General features: G+C 27.0%; 1 protein-coding gene across 1 annotated transcript in view; it reads right to left on the bottom strand.

Moving 5' to 3' along the window:
- Nucleotides 1-1,353: 1,353 nt before the first annotated feature.
- Nucleotides 1,354-20,115, bottom strand: part of LOC119666462 (glutaredoxin domain-containing cysteine-rich protein CG31559-like) — a 24,320-nt gene continuing 5,558 nt past the window's right edge. The window contains exons 2-4 of the mRNA XM_038075739.1: nucleotides 9,030-9,263; nucleotides 1,789-1,854; nucleotides 1,354-1,677 (exon numbers count right to left, since the gene is read on the bottom strand). Of these exons, the coding sequence (XP_037931667.1) occupies nucleotides 1,504-1,677; nucleotides 1,789-1,854; nucleotides 9,030-9,263 (474 nt within the window). The 3' untranslated portion in view covers nucleotides 1,354-1,503. The remainder of the gene's footprint in view (nucleotides 1,678-1,788; nucleotides 1,855-9,029; nucleotides 9,264-20,115) is intronic.

Here is a 20,115-nt window from a genome sequence, read left to right as displayed (position 1 = left end):
GCTGGGAGAACTGAACTATATTATAGACATCGGCAAGTTTATAGACATCGGTAAGAGTAATCTCTGTGCCTAAAGTTATGTTCAACGTATTATTGTTAAAACTTTAGAACCTTCAGTTTAGATAAAGCTATAGTTATTGTTTTTATTTTTACCTTAAAGAAACTTTTTTGGAAAAAAATGTATTAGTCTGCAGGGGTCTTTGAAATTATTTTCTTATATTTGTAATTTTCTAATTTAATTTTTTTTCTTATATTCCGTAATTTTCAGTGGAAAATACGGGATGGGTTAGATATTGTACTTTTAATTAATTGAATTGTAAATTAAATATTTCGTTTTTGTACGAAACATATTTTAACTTATGGAATTAAATTTGCAATGAACTATATAACTAATCTATTTAATTAGACTATTTAAATAGTCGGTGATGTGAAACCATAATATGTCAAAAAAAACTGATTTCTAGTAATGAATGAATACATAAAATTGAAAAACATTAAAACTGAAACTAAAGACATTTTCATCGAAACGTAAATTTGAGCCAAAACGGTACATATTTATAATTAAACAAAATCTAAAAACAATAAACAAAAATTAAAAATCTGAAGTTAAGTTTTTCATATATATACTTTATTTACACATACATTCATATAAACATCTTTTAAATAAATTTTTTGATGTTGATATTAAAACATATTAAAAGTAAAAAATTATGGCTTATGCTAATATTAGTAAAATTACCTAATATGTTAAAGACATTTTCATAAAATGGAGTAAATTATATTGTTTTAAACTTAATAAAACTATTCTTAAAACTAAATTGTTGTTTATTCTTGATTAGCATTTGTTTTTGTTTTTAAGTTAAAAATATTTACATAGTCAGTTAATAAATTATTTATTGTATTGTATCTTAATTAGCATTTATTCTCATTAAACTCATTTTAAAGCCAATTATTTGATTTAAAATTTTGGTTTCATTAATTATACATAAGTATTTATATATATTACTATAAGTATTCTTCAATATTTATAATGATTATTATGTTATAAACTTGTATTTTTAATATTTAATTTTTTTTTTGTTCACTTTAACATTAGTTAATATTAATATTAATAATAATATTATATATTATTTGTGAATATTTAATTCATTTTAAAATTATCACAACCGTCGCAAAACTTTCGCAACCGACAGTTTTCTGAATGATTGAATAAGTTATTAAAATATGTTATTTGTTTTATATAAATAATTTATATAACATTTACATTATAATAGAATTGCAATATTGTATTTAATAATTAAAAGTTATGTCTAAAACAAAACCTATAAAAGTACAACATATCAAACTATGGTGAAAGACTATTTTATTACCAAATACAATACAATAATTTTTATAGTTAATTAATTTGTAAAATTCAAGTATCAAAATAGATACAAATAAAGGGATTATTAAAATTATAAATTAAGAATTTCGATACTGTATCTAATTGTAATTTTGACTTGGCTTAACAGTTGTGACACTTCACTAAACCGACTTCATCACAGTTCATGCACTTCAATGCTACGAACTCGGCGGTAAAATGATTTCGATGTACGGATTTCTTGGAGCCGTTGCATGAGGGGCATGGCAAAAGGCGATATCCTCCGCACGTTTGACATGTGTACGTTGTTGCGATTGACTGGCAAAAAATAATTGAAAGAAATTAATAATTGTTTTATAAATATGTGTATTTTTTTGTAGGCGTCGTTTAAGAAATTCAAGTAGCAAAAACAGATTTGGTTGATCTTACCTTATATGGCTTCAGTAACTGACGCAATTCACCAGATTCGTTGAGGCGTTCAACTGTTTCAGCATCCTGTTAAAACAAAAAAAAAAATTTAATGTATTTTATAAGTATCTGCAAAAGTAGAGTTGAATTTTGTAATTTGAATTATATTTCATTATATTTCATTAAATATAATCTAATTTATTTAACTTTTACTTTATCAATGCTTCTTCTATATTTAAACAATAGAACTGCAATATAGTCGAACCTCTATAAAACAAAACTTAAGGGTAGAACAAAACCTTTAGAATAATGGAACTTTTAATTTATCCAGTTTTTGAATTATGGAATTCAAATACAAAAATCAAAAATTTAGCTATTTTTGTTGCAAATATACTTGTATTTCATCATATTACTGAAATACAGAAAGATCTAGAGTATGCGAACGACATTGTACGGCTTTTGCACTCATATCAGCAAATACAGTCGAAAATTAATGAATTACAAGACGAATCATCGAAGGTTCGTTTGAAGATAAATATCAGTAAAACTGCAGAGCACTGCGTATAAAAACCTAAAACTCAACTCGCTTTACACTCAATGGGTATCACATCGTAGACACCTAGAGCTTTACTTACTTAGGGAGTATTCTATCTTACTACGTAACATACATTTCTTATTCATTAAGCAACCCTACAGCAACAATAATAACGTTTCTGGGGTTTATCAATAAAATCTATTTGATTATTCCAAAGTCGAGTCGACCTTAAAATCTGTCTCTGAAACATGATGGAATAGTAGAATCAAAACAGTAAAAACGATATTTTTGCAATTTGATGATGGTATTGTATGTATGAAGGACCTGAGAAATTATAGCAACTGACTGAAGTAAACTAATAAAAAGACTATCGTAATACTGAATTTGAAAAAAAAAATGAATAAGCTTAATTGTTTGTAGAAAAAAGTAGTTATGAACCAGATTTCGTTTTGATATTGAAACGAATTTTTCAGTTCTAAATTATGGGTTTATGGAGTTGGTAAAAGTTAGGACTTGGTAACTGTCATTTGATTGACATTTGGTAAATCTGACTATCTATATTACTTTTATCGTGAAATCCTTTTTGTTTGTTGAAAGTGACACGAAAGATAGGACAAATCTTCCCACTGTCACTTAAATTCTTCTAAGTGGAGCTTGACATCTTTTTTCTTAAAGAATTCAGACGTTTCAATCAAGAAATTTTGCCTAAATTTAAAGAAAAACTAATGACCATATTATGACTTAAAAAGTTCGTTGAAATGCGGTAAAAAAAAAGTTTTTTTTATCACAATGATGATATCTTAATTGATACAGACTGTTGATTCTTAAAGTTTGAAGCTTCTCAAAGTTAAAATTTATTAAGACTTTCTTGAGAAGTATGATGAGTCACGAGAGACTATCTGTATGATCAATTATATCAATTAAAGCGAAAATTACTGGTGCAAATTATGATATAATTTGAAAAAAATTCAGCGAGGCTAAAAGCAGGAGAATTCATTTATTTTAATACGTGTTTATTTTAATTTGATAAACAATAAAACTTTTATACACGCTTCGTCGTGTTAGTGAATGTAATTTATTTACTTTTATAACTCGGAAAGGAAAGGAGCTTCGCAATTCTGATATCGCCGACGTCCAGAATTGGTCTAGCTCCGCTACTGCCCAAACCGATAATGTAAACGCTTGACTTTAGGTAACTAACTTCAGCAAAGTTCGACAGTTAAAGTTGATAATTTATATTGGAGACCAGCACATTATATTAACTCCTGGTGCCGTGACCTCTCGCGCTTCACAAAAAATTGAATGTTTAAATAAAATCAAATGTAGATAATGCAAAATTATACATAAGTAGTTAATCACATAGGAAGCAATTAAATACGTGAATGTGGAGGAAGAGAAACAAATTATTTTACTAATTTTTATTTTCCGTATGCACTAAGATTAATTTTAATTTATTTCATTATCAATTAAAAATAATTATAACAAATACAAACGAAAAGCACAGAAGCAGTTTTTTCATAGAAATAAAAAGTTTTAAATTAAATAAAAAGAAAATGCATTTATGGAGGAAACTTTGCATTCTGTATAATGTATTTGATTATTTTATAAATCATATAAATCTATATAAAAAGCATTAAACTATTAAATTCAATTATTTGAATTAATTTAAAATGACGGTGGCTAATTTGAAAACGTTAGCCACCGTTGAAAACGAATCAAACGAATCAAACGAATCAAATGAATTAAACGAATTAAAACGTACTGCATGCAGCATGAAGCCAATACTCACCGTTTGTATGCTAATTAGTATATACTATATACTAAACGTACATATGTCTATGGTAAGCATGACCAAGAGAAACTAATGAGTTTGTTTTAATAATTAAATTGCTTTAATTTTGTTATGTTTTGTAAATGTACGATTACAAGAAACTTTCCTGTAAAATGCTTACAAATATAATAATTAAAAAAATAAAAAAAAAAATTAAATAAAAATTATAAACAAAAATTCAGATAATTTTGATTGTTGCAAGAAGACTGCAAATGCGAGTACAAAGCCGTTTTCACTTTCTTCGTGAGATTTGCGTGGATTATTTGCCTGCTTGCGAAAATCGTTCACGTTCATTAACACAATTAGTCGCGTTTGTATGGGCAAGGAGCGCTCAGATCAGTGAGTAACTGACAGTGGCAATCGGAATGGCGCTGAGTTTGGGGCTCCGGTAGCTGGGCCCAGATTTTACTAGTTTCTTTTCAAAATATTGAACGAATGAAATAGATTGAGCGTATCTATTTCATTTTTATTGCTTTATATATTTCTGCAATCGGAGCATGGGGTGAAATGATAAAGATATTGTTGATAGGTTTTTGCCTTAATTTGCATAAAATGGTTTTGATTTGTTAACATGGCAAATGACTCTGTTAAAATTAACATTATCATTATCATTATCATCATCATCATCATTATCTACATCACATCAAGATAGTTGTTGTTGTGTTGTTGGTGTGAATAGATTGTTTTGTTGTGTTGCTAACAATAATAATAACCCGACGCTTGGAATTTGTGCTTATTGTCAGTTGTCAACGAATTCGCGGTGATTGGATTAAGAGGGGCAAAAGCAAAACACGCTTTGGTTTTGCTTATAATAAAAAATTATAAGTAATAACATAAATTTTCAAATAAAAAGTATAAACTTGTTATCATGAGAAACTTTAGGCGCATCACTGGGCGTTTGTTTGCAGTACAATGCGTTTATGCAGATACGCCAGAGATGATTTTTGTTCCATTATAAGTTTCTTTCGTGCTGCTTGGTACATACATGCTTTGGAAAGTGGGAAGATTAGATGGAGCAATACGTTTGGATTTGATTATTTTAAAGTCTTTCAGTCAATATTGAAAATTGTCATTATTTTCGAAACCGTCATTGAATTCTGTTAAAAATTTCACTTTTTTAAAATATTCATAAAATGTTGAACGATTTTATTTTATTGTTTTATGTTTGAAGTACATTTATTGAAACACTTCATTGAATATTAATGAACTTTGTTAATATTTTTCCCTTTATGTTCATTAACAGTTTTATATGATGGTTACGATTATGAAGATTATAATGTTAGATAGGCAAGTGTAAATATGTTATGAGTTTTGCAGTTTTTTGGTTTACGAAACAATCGACTTCAAACATGCGAATTTATTTAAACAAAAAAAAAATGATTTTTCTTATACACAAATATTCTAAAATTCCAAAAAAAAACTATTATTTAAATCAGTAATCACTACAAAATTTAATTTTTGCTAAACACTTATATCAGTACTCGTATGTACCATATAGTAAGCAGTCGCCGGATCCAAATTATTTTGAAATATGTAATTTTGATAACGTAAATTTTGTAACTATGTAGCTAAAATATTATCGAGTAACGAATAATGAAAAAAATTATGAAGTTAAAATTATATGTTATATACAGACAAGTGGTAACATTCCCAGATCTTATACTAAAAGCTACTTTGTAGTGAAAGATGGTCAATAATTCCGGTCAAAGTGCTACATATAATGATTACATTTCTTCTACCACTAGGCCCCCATTATTGAATTCGATAGTAACTTCATTGCTGATTTTCCATCTAATGACGCTTTCAAAAAGAGGGTTTAATCATGTTGGCGATTATTGTAGCGCTTTTTAGTTGAAAGTTTTTGCTATTAGAGAAGCTATAATCTGCCTTGTAGTAGATAATGTATTAAAAAAGAACGTATTATAATACTATCATAATCAGAATGCTTTACAGTCCTTGAATTCACATTCAATTATAATGCATTTGACCTTCCTTCATGATTTTTAGGAAACATGCTAGAAATTGAATTGTCTTTTAATTGATTATAGTCGTAGCGGTGAGAAAGAAGTTTAGCATTTAGTTAACGGTATTGTACGAAATGGGTTCTATTTTAAGATTTAAAAAATATTTTAAATTACAATGACACCAAAATACAACACTAAGGTAGAATCTTACAAACAAATTAGGTTATTGGTAATATTTTTACAAATAAACAGCAGTTGATGTTTTTAGTCTAAGTTGACGAAGTGATCCCAAAACATAAAAGTGTGACACGTTGTTTTAATAAGTTAAAGAACACACTCATGCCAGCAAATATACAACTCTTGTAGAAAAATTATTCAAGTAGTAGAACTTCTTAACCCATAATTCTCTACTTCGAAACAGTGGTGTAGGTTGGATTGTGCCGACTGGAGAAACACACTAAAAAATATTTTTTGGCAATGTTTTTGCAGTGTATTAACTATCTGTAGTTTATATTGTCAAGGGGAGGATTTATTGATATTCCCCCTGGATGCGACACTATTTCAGAACCTAATCTTAATAAAGCTGGAGTTCCTCAAAGACGTTAAATATGCTCACTACTATTTATACCACATACAAGTGACATGCTAAAGTTAGAGAACACATTATCCTCAATATTTGTTGATGACTTAGTAATACTATGTGTGTATAAAAATTCTGTAAAAGTTCAAAACATATTGCTAAAACGTGTTGACTTCATCGAATGTTCACTTACACAAATGTCGACTTACTCAAATTCACTGAACAGAAATGCACTCACATATCTTTTATCCTAAAACCAAAAAACTGTCCCACCATAAAAATGATTACTCAAAAAGTATTTTTGAACGTATATGTAACGTATATCGAGATATAAAAAATTTTAGCGCATAGAGGCTAAAAATTACATATAAACTTATTGTATTGGCTAATGGATACTTTATCCAAGCTAATATATCGAATAAAAAATTCTACTATAAAAATTATTAATAAAACTCATATGGAGTAATCAAATAAAAAAAAGGCTGCAAAGAGCTGCTTTATAGTTTATACAAATGCAAAAATAGAGATTTTGCCCGATCACTGAAAACAGGAGGAAGTGTTCGTTAAATCCGGCAGTACCTGTCAAAATTAAAAGAAGACCCCAATCTATTTGCATTTGTAATATTGTCGAATGAAGGATATAAACATTTAAAAAAAAAGAAACCATCGACTATTCTAGAAGCCAGATGTTTTTAACATATTATTCTGATTATTTTTTTGGCAAATTTTGCAATTCGCTTATCCAAAACATTGGCTTAAGTAAAAATAAAGTCATGCTTTTAAGATTTGAAGTACTTATTATCAGTTTCCAATTTCCATAAAAGAGATTCAATAAAAAAAAAATGAATATGTAAAGTAAAATAGCTTACGTTATTTATTTTAGTTTATAAATATTTATTTTGGTGCCTAAATTATGTTTGTTCTTAAGAAGGTTTGAAAATTTTACACGTCCAAAATTAATTTTATTGAAAAGTTTCGGTTGTTTGTAAATATTTTCTTTGTGTTCGTCTTTCATATTATGTTGAGGCTAGTTGAGTCAGTGTACTTGAACACTTTTACTCACTGTTAACTGCGAGGATTCTTCATAACCCCTCTCTACGCCTTGGCTAGATTATTGTGTACCACTTCATCAGACTAAGCAATAACTGACCTCAGATCTGCATTCCTCTCCGAGGAGCTTGTAACCATTCTGAGTTTCGATAACGCGATCGGTTTTTGTAAATAATTTCAGGGCGCTATCCTTTATATATTTTTTGATTGGATCAATTTTGAGGTCCTTGAGGATGTCTTTTATTAATTAATACTTTATAATATTTAGAACGTTTTTTGGATAACAAATTTTAATGCATCTCTCGCCGATTAAAGTGATAAATTGATTTTTATTCCTAACGGATTCCTAACAGATATACTGTATAAAATGATATTATACAAGTTGAGTAGTTGTAAGGTAATATTTTATATATATATAAAATTTTTTGGTTCATATACCTACATTTTGTAATGGTATTTTATTGTGATTTATGCGCCTAAATAAACACTAATTTCCAATGAGTTTGTAACCATAAAGAAACATATGTTGCGGTGTATGTGCCTTTTTAGATAGGATGTACATGATCATAACATACTTGAACATATATCGATTTGATTTATTAACAATTAGTAATTAATTTATACTAAATGACAGTACCAGTTTCTATTGATAAAATAATATTGTATACACACATATGTTTATATAATATAATATAAACAATATATATAAAAAGTTTATAAAAGTTTTTTTATTTTTGATGTATATTTTTTCTCTTATTTTCTGGTGAAACAACTGTAAACACATTATAAATGCACTAAAAACATGCAAGGCAATGGAAGCGACAAATGCATTGTATATTATTTGTTTATTACAAACACAAATAAATAAAAAAAAACAAATTGAAATTATAAAAATTAAGCAAAATGGAAACAATAAAAGCTGAAAAACGGGCAGCAAGACAGCATAAGTTTTGCAACAAACTTGCAGTTTGCGGAGTGGTAGCAGAAGCTTGATTTTTGCAAGAGAGCGCAATCTATCATGCAACCATTAAACTTCGTGATTTTACATTGTACCTGATGATGATCTTTTTTGTTTTTAGTTTTGGTCTATAGCTTTAGATGAAATTGTGAAGCACCTCAAGCTAATGTATATACACATATTTTTTTATAATTTTATTTTTTTTTTTAGCGAAAATGTCATATTCGTCTCATCGCATAAGACTTTAAATTTATATAGTCACAAATTCAGCACAATCACATATCTACATTCAAGTAATCGCAAACCTAATTTACTATATTTTTGCACTTGTATTCATTACTCACCCCGATGTGTTGCCCTTCCACAAAAAGTTGAGGTACTTTAATCGCTTCCGAGTGCATGCGCTCTTTTATTTCTTGCTGATATTCTACGCTCATAAATACATCACGTTCCTCGAATTTCACCAGCAGCGTTCGCAGTATTTGCTTAACATTTGAACATTTGGCATAGGTGTCACGTATGATTCCCATACTGGTGGTATAAAGTACTACTTTACCCAAATCTTTTTCCATGTAGTTCTGCAAAACACATGAAAATAAGCAATTAATAAAAAATATTTCGAAAGTAATTACAAGGTAAGATAATAAATATTAAAATTTAACACAAAAACAAAAAAAAAAATAATTTAAAGTTAAATAATAAAAATACCTTCTGATGTACTACAAAATTTAAAATTATATTTCAGAGTCTCTTCGGGTAGTATAAAGACCCCTGAAATTGTAGCTTATTAATATATTCATTAAAATAATAAATAATTATATTTTATATCCCGATTGTGTTTATATTTTGGGTAATAATTTATAATAATAAAAACATTTTTAATTATACCTTATGAAAAGAAAAGTTTCAAACTTTATATAAGTCTCGCAGGTAAGGCAGAAATGATTAATAAATTGTTAATATGTTACAACAGAACACCAATTTATCATGTGTTTAATTTATTAATATATTAAATTCAAAAATTATAATATAAACTTCGTAACTCTTTGCAGATATTTGCTACAGGCAACGTACTTACACACGTAATGTAATAATATTATTGTTAAAATGATTAAAATTACTATACTTGGTAACAAAAATTGAAAACGCTTTAACATATAAGATAATTGTATTGGTTTTAATTTCACATTCTTCATTTCATTCTCCATCCAAATTACATATATTCCTATAAATGCTACTAAAAATTATTATTTCGAAAACATCGAAAATGAGATATTTGTAAAATTATTGGACATTATTGGGCTTTAGGTAATCCAAATAACTTACTGGAACTAATAACAAAAAAGACGTTAAGATTGTTAGTCAAAATGTATCCGTACTCAGATTAAATATTAATTTCTTAACTTGACATGCTAGTATTAACTAAAATCTATCAAAATTAGTTTCAAAGGGTGCTGAAAACTAAAACATTAATCTCATTTCTCCAAAAAATTGGTTATCAAAAATTATTCGAGTACCTGATTTTATTAAACGAAAAAAATTTGGAAAATTTGAATAGAGTATCTTTCTACTCTTATTTGAATATATCCTTCTACTCTTATAGCAAAATAATAATAAAAATGATCACTATATTATAAAAAGTTCTAAGTTTAGAAAAAAACGGCTTATAGTATTAGTCTTAGAAAAAGTGAACTCAAAGAAATACAACACTAGATAAATACTTGGAATAAAGAAAAATAGCTTTAATGTGCTAAGAGACTTTATATATTTGGCATCGAATACAAATTGTGACAATATCATAAGCAATGAAATAATAAGAATGCTAATCGTTGCAAAAAGTCATATTAGTGAATAGTTAAGCAATCAGAAAAGCTGATAAACTACAACCAAAACTGGAAACTTAAGGTTTAGTGGGAATATAACTAGAGTAAGTCTAATTAATCTCGATAGAAAATAATTAGTTCACGGAGAACTGCTAGAGGGAGGGTGGATATTCATATGATAATTAAATTAAAAATTTTTGGGCTAATTATAATATTATGTACAAATTTCTGTACTTATATACAAATTAGACAAATATTTAACGACAAGAAATGGAAATAGTATTTCCCATAAGTGTCAGTATGATGGATCTTCATCCAAATCTAAAGTTATTCAAAAAAACTTTTTACAAAAATCCTAATAATATGCATCTGTTCCATACATATAAAGATTGCTAAATAAATAATAAGAAGTAAATCATATTCATACATGTATATATGTACATAAATATATATATGTCTGTGTATATAATGCTGAAAATAACATATTAAGTGTTGAATGGTATTATATAGAATATGCATATATAATAAATAAAATGAGTTTCAAGTCAATATATATATAATTTGATTTTAAGAATTTATTGTATGTATATATTATATATAACAACATATAACGCTTTTATATTTCATTTCCAATATTTATTTATTGAAGAATAACAATATAAACTTAATTTCGTTTACTTTTTCATAAGCGGTTCACAGCGGCTCATATGCCAAACAAGTCAAAAGTGGGTTTAAATAGTTTGAAAGCCAACATATTTGTAGCAACGAAGTTCATGGTGACCACATTTGGAGTACAACAGAAAAATTAGCTCGTGACACAATAACCCAAAAATGCTTAAATAAACCATAAAATAAAAGCAAAGCCGAAAAAGTAAAATTATGAAGTGGAATTCGTAGTTAAAAATGATACAAAAATAACAGCGCTTAAATGCCACGAAAGAAAAAAGGCAAACCTATTAAAATTAGCCATGACCACAAGCGCAGGACGTCACTACTAAGTTGGCGCATGGCCAACACAGTGGGCAGAACCGATTAATTCAACAATTTGCGGCACAGATTGGTTTTGATAGAAAAAGGTGCCGTAGCAAAACTGGTTAATATTATTTATGAAGCAGTTGAAGTACAAATAAATAAGTGAAAGAGAATTAAAAATTAATTGAGATTAAATTTTTATTTAAAAAGACTCAGAAAATAATGACCACATTATTTAAAAAATAATAATATTAATTAATTAACTTATACGTATATTTTTACAAATTTAAAAGAAACATACATTAACTACATATAATACAATTTTTACTTTTTACTTATCTTATAATTATCTATCTATATTATCTTAATACAATACAAAATTACAAAAATTTTCTTATACAAAATTTCGAAAACAAAAATTTTATTTAATGATGATGCACTGCATATAAAGCTATCTTTAGGTTCTATATATAGAATATATATCATATAGAATATGATTTCTTTTCAGTTGTCTGTTTTTTCACTGTTGTCTAACAGACAGAAGGCAAGCAAATTTGAGTGAACTTCAAATCTATGGATGTATCTGCAAGTTAACGTTTTTATTTGGTCTCTTTTCCAAGGAATCTCTAAGTCTTTGTGTAATTGATCGTTTGACACATGCCAAAGGGCATCTGTAATCATTCGCAAAGTGATTGACTGGAATTTTTCCAATATTTCAATGTTTTAGTTACCAAAATATTTTGGTTTCCGTTATTTGGATAATATTCTTAGAAAATTAATAATAATGCTGATATAGGTATACATATAGTACAAGAAATTTCTTAAAACTATTCTATGCTGTTGCCCGTGATCAGATGCAGCGAAAATATTTTTTCTGTTTTATAAACAATTTAAAATGTCTAAAGGAATGCAATTTTTAAAATTTTACCTGTTTTTATTGTCGAATTGTTAATAATATTATTTCCATTAGCCAACTTTAAATGTTTGTGAACATTGAGAGAAATAAATATAACGCAGATACTGAATTTAATATGCAATAGCAAAAAGGCTAGTTACTGACTTCAAAAATGGTAGTATCACCAAAAATGGTAGTTAATAAATATCTTTTTGCAAAACCGAAAACTGTCCCCACTGATAAAAATATCTTAATGTAAGCCAGTGGGTGGGTATTTTTCTTTATTACATTTGGAAATTATTTAATGAAGATTTAGGCATAACTATGGTTTCCAATGATTTTGTTCTGTGTTTGCTAATATATATCAAAAAATAAAAATTTATAAATTTTTAATAATTTCTAAGCCACTGCTAGAACAGTTCATTATTGTTGAAACATGGATTCGCCAATATATTCTAAAAAAGAAACACTAAATCAAAACACTAAATTAAAGTTAAGGACGCCTCGAAGAACTTAAATAATGTGTTCTCAAACAGTGTGGTCAAGACTACAGTCTTTTTTTTGGGACAACAAGGGTATGCCGTATGATATATATATATATATTGTTATATAATTATATGATGCATTCATATTTTATATTAAAGTATATGATATAAATGATATGATTTATGTTGTAAAAGTCTTCGCACATCCATGATATATATACATTCATATATATATACATAACGTGTTTTGAAATCTTTGTTGTTCTATAAACAAACAAAAATAAGTTTATGACTATTAATTCTTTATTGAAAAGATTAGATTTTTGATATAAGTTTCACATTTCACTTCTGCTTATTGCTATAATGCTATTCTTTCTATATTTTAACGCTTTTTAGCGAAATTAGTTTTTTTTCAATTAAAATTATTACAGTATCATTAAGAACAGATGATCAGAAGTACTTAATCCTAATCCTAAATAAGAACTTATTTTTTTCAAGCCTGCCTAAGTACAGTAGTATAATAGTTCGCATTTTTCCTTAAGTTCTCCAAAATGAACTGATCCTTGCTTTACCCACTTTACTTCATTTACTTTTATTTTTATCTTGTTTTTAAGGTTTACGAAAGACCTACCTTATAAAGTATATACTACGTTAAAATATAATTTCAACAAGAACGTAATTGAGTTATGTTGTAATCTTAGAATCTGTAATACTTATATAGTATGCATCCAAGTTCTTTACATCTTGAAACATGGCAAGTTTCTAAACTAGTGTTCAAAATTATAACTAAAAACACTGAAGTGAAAGTTTTGATATAAATTAGTAAAGTCTGTACTAATTTGTCTGTTTGATACGTTTGTCTGTTTCTATACGATATGATAAGTGATATGTTATGGGACCTAAACGGTCAGCAATCACTGCAATTAATAATGAGGTATTATTTATTTTCTGTTTATAGTATTTCTCTTTCACAATTGACTATATTTATTATTATCGGCAGATTTGATTAAGTATTTTTCATTTTTGTAAATAGACATAAATGACTTTTGTATTTTGTATTTGTTTTAAAATTGGTGTATCAAATACACTCTAAAAGACACCTCAGATGATATATAGGTAAAAGTTCTTTGGGACTAATCATATAAAATTATATCAAATTGGAGGAGGGTTTGTTACAAATCAATTACTAGTTTAACTAATTTCGACTATTAAATTGAATTTCTTTTCTAAAATGACAAAAATTTGCCTTAGTAATACTTAAACGTCCCCTAATATACAAATGGTTATATTCATTTACATAGTTGATGTAAGAATCCATTTGTTAACCATGAATAAGTGATTTATAGATAACTTCAAAAATTTTCTTTGCTACATTGAGCAAAGAAAGTATCTTAATAAAGTGTGTGATAATATATTTTTTATATTTTATGATATTGGCAAAAAAATTAAAGATGTCAGTTAATATAAAGTTTAAGGAAATGTTCGAAATTTTATAACTTGTAGCTTTTATAATGCAACCTTATAAGGGGATAAAATTCGGGTAATAATATGTTAGTATTAATTTTTTTGTATATTCAACTTCCTTTTTTGTAAATGAAACTTTTATAATTGCTATATTTAAAAAAAAAGTTATTTTTTCAATATAATTACCGTTTCCCTTTTATATAAAATATTTCAAAAATATTTTAAAATTTGTGCAAAACTAAATACAAATATCAGTATCTTTGTTAAATGCTAACATGTGTATTTTCAAGTGCAACTTGTTTCCTGGAATGCACTTGACTGATATCAAATCAAAACGTATTGGACAGGGAAGCGCAGCTCAATTTTTCCTACGCACAAATATCTTACAGTTTATATCTGGAATGCTGTAAAAGCAGCTCTTTTCGATACGTAACAGCAAGTCTCTAACAACTATGACAATTTTTATAATTTTTGTATTTTCAATTAAATTTACCTTTTTTAACTTGAAAAAGTCTAGCTTTAAATCAAACATGATTTTAGCGTGTTTGTTGGCACGAAAAGTTGCTGGCGACTTGCACGGAGGGAAGCGATTCAGATGTTTGTAAATATTTGTTGTTGCATTTCATTCAGTACTGGTGAAAGTGTTAAGTCTTTAACAAAAATTAAGTAAATTTTTTAAAATTTACTTTAAGTTTATATAAATGAAAGACCGCAACTAATGCTTATTAAGTCTATAAATAATTTTTATTTGCTTTTTACTTTTAGTACATCTTAATATAATTTTAAATATATTTTAGTTAAAGGAAAGTTTTAACTGAAAAGTAGGAATTTGTAACTACTGAAGACACTGACTAACGACATTTTTCATTAGCTCGTAAGAAATCCTAAATTAGTTAAATGCACTGCAATTAACTTAAACATCCGAATTGTTTATTTTATTGTTTTTTTTTTAGTATGAAAATAAAACCATGAAGCTAAGTTGCATTTCTTCTAAATAGTTTAGAGGTCAATAAACAATATATTGACTTTTAGTCATAACTACAAGTTTTGCAACTGACAACAACTTCAGATATTTTTTGCAAATTTATCTTTGTCTGGACAACTCGATAACAGAAAATTAGTGACAGTAATATGTGCAAGGAACTCAAATAGTTTGTCTGCAAATTTAAAAGTTTTGTTGGGCTTTCATAAAAGTATACTTTTCACATTTAGAGAAATTGAAGTATGCATTCAAATGCAATTTTAAATGTGAGGTTGCAAGATGCGCAAAGAAGTAGCTGTACTCCAGCTGAATTCTATTGCAATCTATTGCAAAGGCTTGTTAAAGTAAGTGGTTCCTGATTTATTGCTAAAAAGAAATCTATATTTGTGAACATAATAAAATGGTTAATGCTGCACATATTTTTTATGTTACTTTAAATATTAAAAGAGAACATAGACATGGAGAAATCAATTAAAAGTAAGTAAGAAACTACATAAATTATTAATTTTTAGATATCCATTTGACCCAGATAACGACTAAGTCTACATATGCATACTGAGCAGGCTTAACGCAACTTGCCATACAAAAAATAAATAAAAATAAAAATCGAATAGATTTTTATACGAAAAAAAATAAAATCGTAGATAATGGAGAAAGGTGCTGGCATAACCATAAAATAATTAGATTACGAATATCGATTTGAAGATAGAGAAGTAATGAACAAATGAAGTGATGAAGAAAATAAAATATGAAAAGTAATAAAATAGAACGGTTTTAACTGTGAGCATCGATTTAATATCAATTAGTTGCAGCTTAGTAACCGCTCAGGCTGCACTGTGAAGCTAAGAAAAATAAGTTCATAACAGTATTGTGTAAAAAATATTGTAAAAAATAGTAATAGCACTGTTGTGCTATATATATTTATACATGACGCCACCAATAGATATAAGTAACAGACAACTGAAAGCGTTGCAATTGAAAATTAGGAGAGATGAAATAAAAGTAAAGATATAAACTAGTTTGATACTAATTTTGATAATGGAGCAGGAAAATTGCTTCACTTGGCATAATGTCTAAAAAGGCGAACACTGAGCAGATAAAAATAAAAGTGATTTTTAAAAACTTAGTTGCAACTTAAGTTTTATTTAGCAATTTGGATTGATAAATACTTAATTACATAAAAGTTCATTTGACAAATGTTACGTTGCCAGCCGGAATGAATAATGTGTATCTGTTTCATGTTTTGATTTGAATTGCTCATTTGACCCTAAATGAAGATATAAATTGGTAGTAAAAGTAAAATGTTATTATGAACATAATTTAATTGAAATAATACAATGGCAAAAGCGAATTTATTATGTACGTAATTATTTTTAAAAATAATTTTCTTTGTAATAAAAATTTTCGGCTATCATTTTGTCGTACATCCAGCCCAATTTTTTAAAAGATTAAATGCTACCTACTTTTGACCGATATATGTTAGTTTACATTGAGTTCAGTTGAAAGTAAAGCTACACATTATAATGATTAAGCGTTTCTTCAGCGGCCACGTTCACACAAGTTCATGTGCACTCAATTAGCGGGATTTTGACTGGAACACTATATTGTGGTCTTAAGAGTTATTGGTTGCGTGTGTCCAAAATGTGGCTTTCAAAACTTCGAATAAAAAGATGAAGTGCACATACTACATACTATATTTGTATATATGTATGTTATGTTCAAGTGTAGACTGATGAAGGTTATGGGAATTGTTAAGACTTAATGAGTTGTTTACTCTTAGTTTAATTGTCAATTTGTTGCTACGCATGTAAAACAAAATTTAATGTTCCAATTTGTGGTGGATTATTTAACAATTTGTTTTAAAATTTTATTACAATACAGACCCTAAATGCGGTTTATAATTAAAAAAATTTTAAACTATATTGTATTTGGTAATAAATACTAAAAAAAACTTGTTTCATACCATTTTTTGGATATGTTTTATTAATTTGAAACAATCATATTTTCTTCAAATTATTAAATATAAACAATTTTCATCAAGGTATAATAAGTACTAAAATACATGTATTTATGTGTGTATTATCGAGTTATTTTTGAAATATTTAATTTTTAAAGCGTATTACAACATAATAATTTCAAGTGATGCATATAAAAAAAAATTTATTAAGTTTAATACAAAATTATATTTGAGAATGAATTTTGGCATTTGTGTGTCGCAAGTAAAATTAATTAAAATTACGTAATTATTTACGTAGATCAAGTAAAATACAATCTGGTTATAACTCTGCAAATGTTGAAAATGAAAATTATAGTTTCTTTATAGAATATAATCTAAAGGCACCTGGGCTTCTTCAAAAAAGTGTACCCGCTCCCCTCATAAAATGTACCCAAAGTAATAACATATGTATTTCAGAATAAAAAGAGAACCCAGACATTACCACAAGAAACATTGTTGCATAATTAAAACTTAAATTTTTGCTAAAACACCCATAAAAACGCACTCATTTCAATAATTATATATGTACAATATAATTAAAAGTATATAAAAGTATATATAAAAGTATAAAAGTATATAAAGTAAATAATATTCTTTTATTAAATGTTATAGTAAAATAAATTAATTCCAATTAATAAACTAACTAATCACGATTCCATTAGTACTAGTTTTAGACAGTTGGTTTTGTATGATAAGGTAAACAAATTTTTTTCATTTACTTGGATTTATCAAAAGTATGCGAGCTGTTTTATTTCTACTAATTACCTACAATTATTTCTTACTAGAATTGTAGTTCGAATATTTTCCCTGTTTATTGGTCTCTCCTGAACCCCTGAGCTCTTACGGCAAGCTGCGGTTATAAATTAACTCTTTTAGGAACTAACAGATGCGTAAACTGACAAATAGACTAATATGGTTATTTCGATGCATTAAAAATATCTAAACCCTTATTTACAATAATGTAAATTATTAAATATATGATATATATTAATATATTGAATATATTAAAATATATTTATATTTTGTATATTAATATATATATTTATATATTAAAACATATATTAATAATATTTTTCATCAATAACAATTATAATTTAATAATTTAACAATTAAAATGTTATATTATGTAGCTAAATCATAAATTGTACTTAATTAGTTGCGATGTACTTATTATATATTTCATATTAAATGCTATAGTTCAATAATGTTTGATTTCTAACCACAGCTCAATTTGTCGTTAAATTATTTTTTTCAGATTGCTGATAAAAAGTCATATTAAAGTTGAATGTATATCTATTACTGAAAATATATTGCTTCTTAATAAAAACTAACATAACTTGGATTATATGAGTTGCTTATTTCAAAACCAACTTTGCTTGAAACCTGTGCAAGACTCCAATGGCCTGCATGGAGTTTGTCGCAGACGTGCCCTTAAACCTTATCTAATCTAAAGGTTCTAAGATAACAGCGAGAAATATTAGAACGAAATCATCAACAGAATATCAATCTATAGTATGAATTCCATACTAAGAATTTTGTTTAAAACCGTTGTTCATCTGATTTTATTTCACTGTAACAATGTGTAAAAGTTGAAAATTGTCGACGAATACTTGTCATAAAAAAATATTATTCTTCTAAATTTTAACAGATATGTCAAACAATTCTTATTAGTAAGAAATTTTATACAGAACGACATACTATGTATTATACATTTCAAAGTACTACCATCTCCTCTTTTTCAAAATATTAACCTCGTCCAAAAAACATAAGAACTTGATCCAATACGAAACGACTTACACAGCCATCACATTATATGCATTATATGCATTCAGTACAAAAATTCTTCTCTAAACCGGAACTACTTTGGACCTGTGTGAGATTATCTTCCTTAACAAGCTTTGTAAATATATCACTGCGATTATTTTCTAGTGGGAAAATGAATATATCAAGGCAGTGGGTGGAAACCTTAATATCGAATATTATAATTGTATGAAGAGCGATTTGAGGTAATCTAAGCAAGTATGTATTTTTTTATTTAACAAAGTAACTAAGCACTAATATTTATCTACATTGGATCTTTTGTCAAATATTTAGAACATTTGGTATTAGACCAAATCCTTAATAAAAGTTAAAATACTAGATAATCTAAAAAGTTATCAATATTTAAGCTTCGTTATATATATTTTTATTTTACGTAGATCACTCCACAAATTGTAGATTTGTTTTGTATTCTTTAATTTTGTAGATTTTGTACTCAATCTTACAGGATAAACAAGTTGTCTGATTTGTTTGATTTTCTGCAAAATTTTCCGTTACTTGACCAACAATATATAATCACTAGCAACGGTAAGAACTAGTTAGAGTTTGCAAGAAAACTTAAAATGAAGAAGAAGTTATACTAGTATACCATACTTGGTGGTTTTAGTAAGTATTTGCGGCGTCAAGACTAACAACCTTAACAATTAAGCAAATATAAAGTCTAACAGAACTGAAACGGTTTACTTTCAAATGGAAAATGTTATTACTTTTAATTAAAGCTGATATAAAATAGGATTAATTTCAATCAATTAAACACTGCACATTTTATTTTTGTAATTTGAATTAAATGACGTGAAAGTTTAATGTAGTGGATACTTTTTAATGCTTAAAAAATTACACTTGAGTATAAGAGAAGAGTATTGTGATCATTTGAAAACACATCTAAGGCTACACCAGTCATGAAAGTATCAAAATGTCTTAAAGATACTACTGAACGTTGACGAAATCGGTCAGGAATGTATGTTTGTCAAAATAAATCAAATAATAAGTCAATC

Source organism: Teleopsis dalmanni, chromosome 1 (genome assembly GCF_002237135.1).
Source record: "Teleopsis dalmanni isolate 2A chromosome 1, ASM223713v2, whole genome shotgun sequence".
In the NCBI taxonomy this organism is placed as follows: domain Eukaryota; kingdom Metazoa; phylum Arthropoda; class Insecta; order Diptera; family Diopsidae; genus Teleopsis; species Teleopsis dalmanni.
Note: the sequence above shows the minus strand (reverse complement) of the source record. Positions and strands in the feature narration are given on the sequence as shown.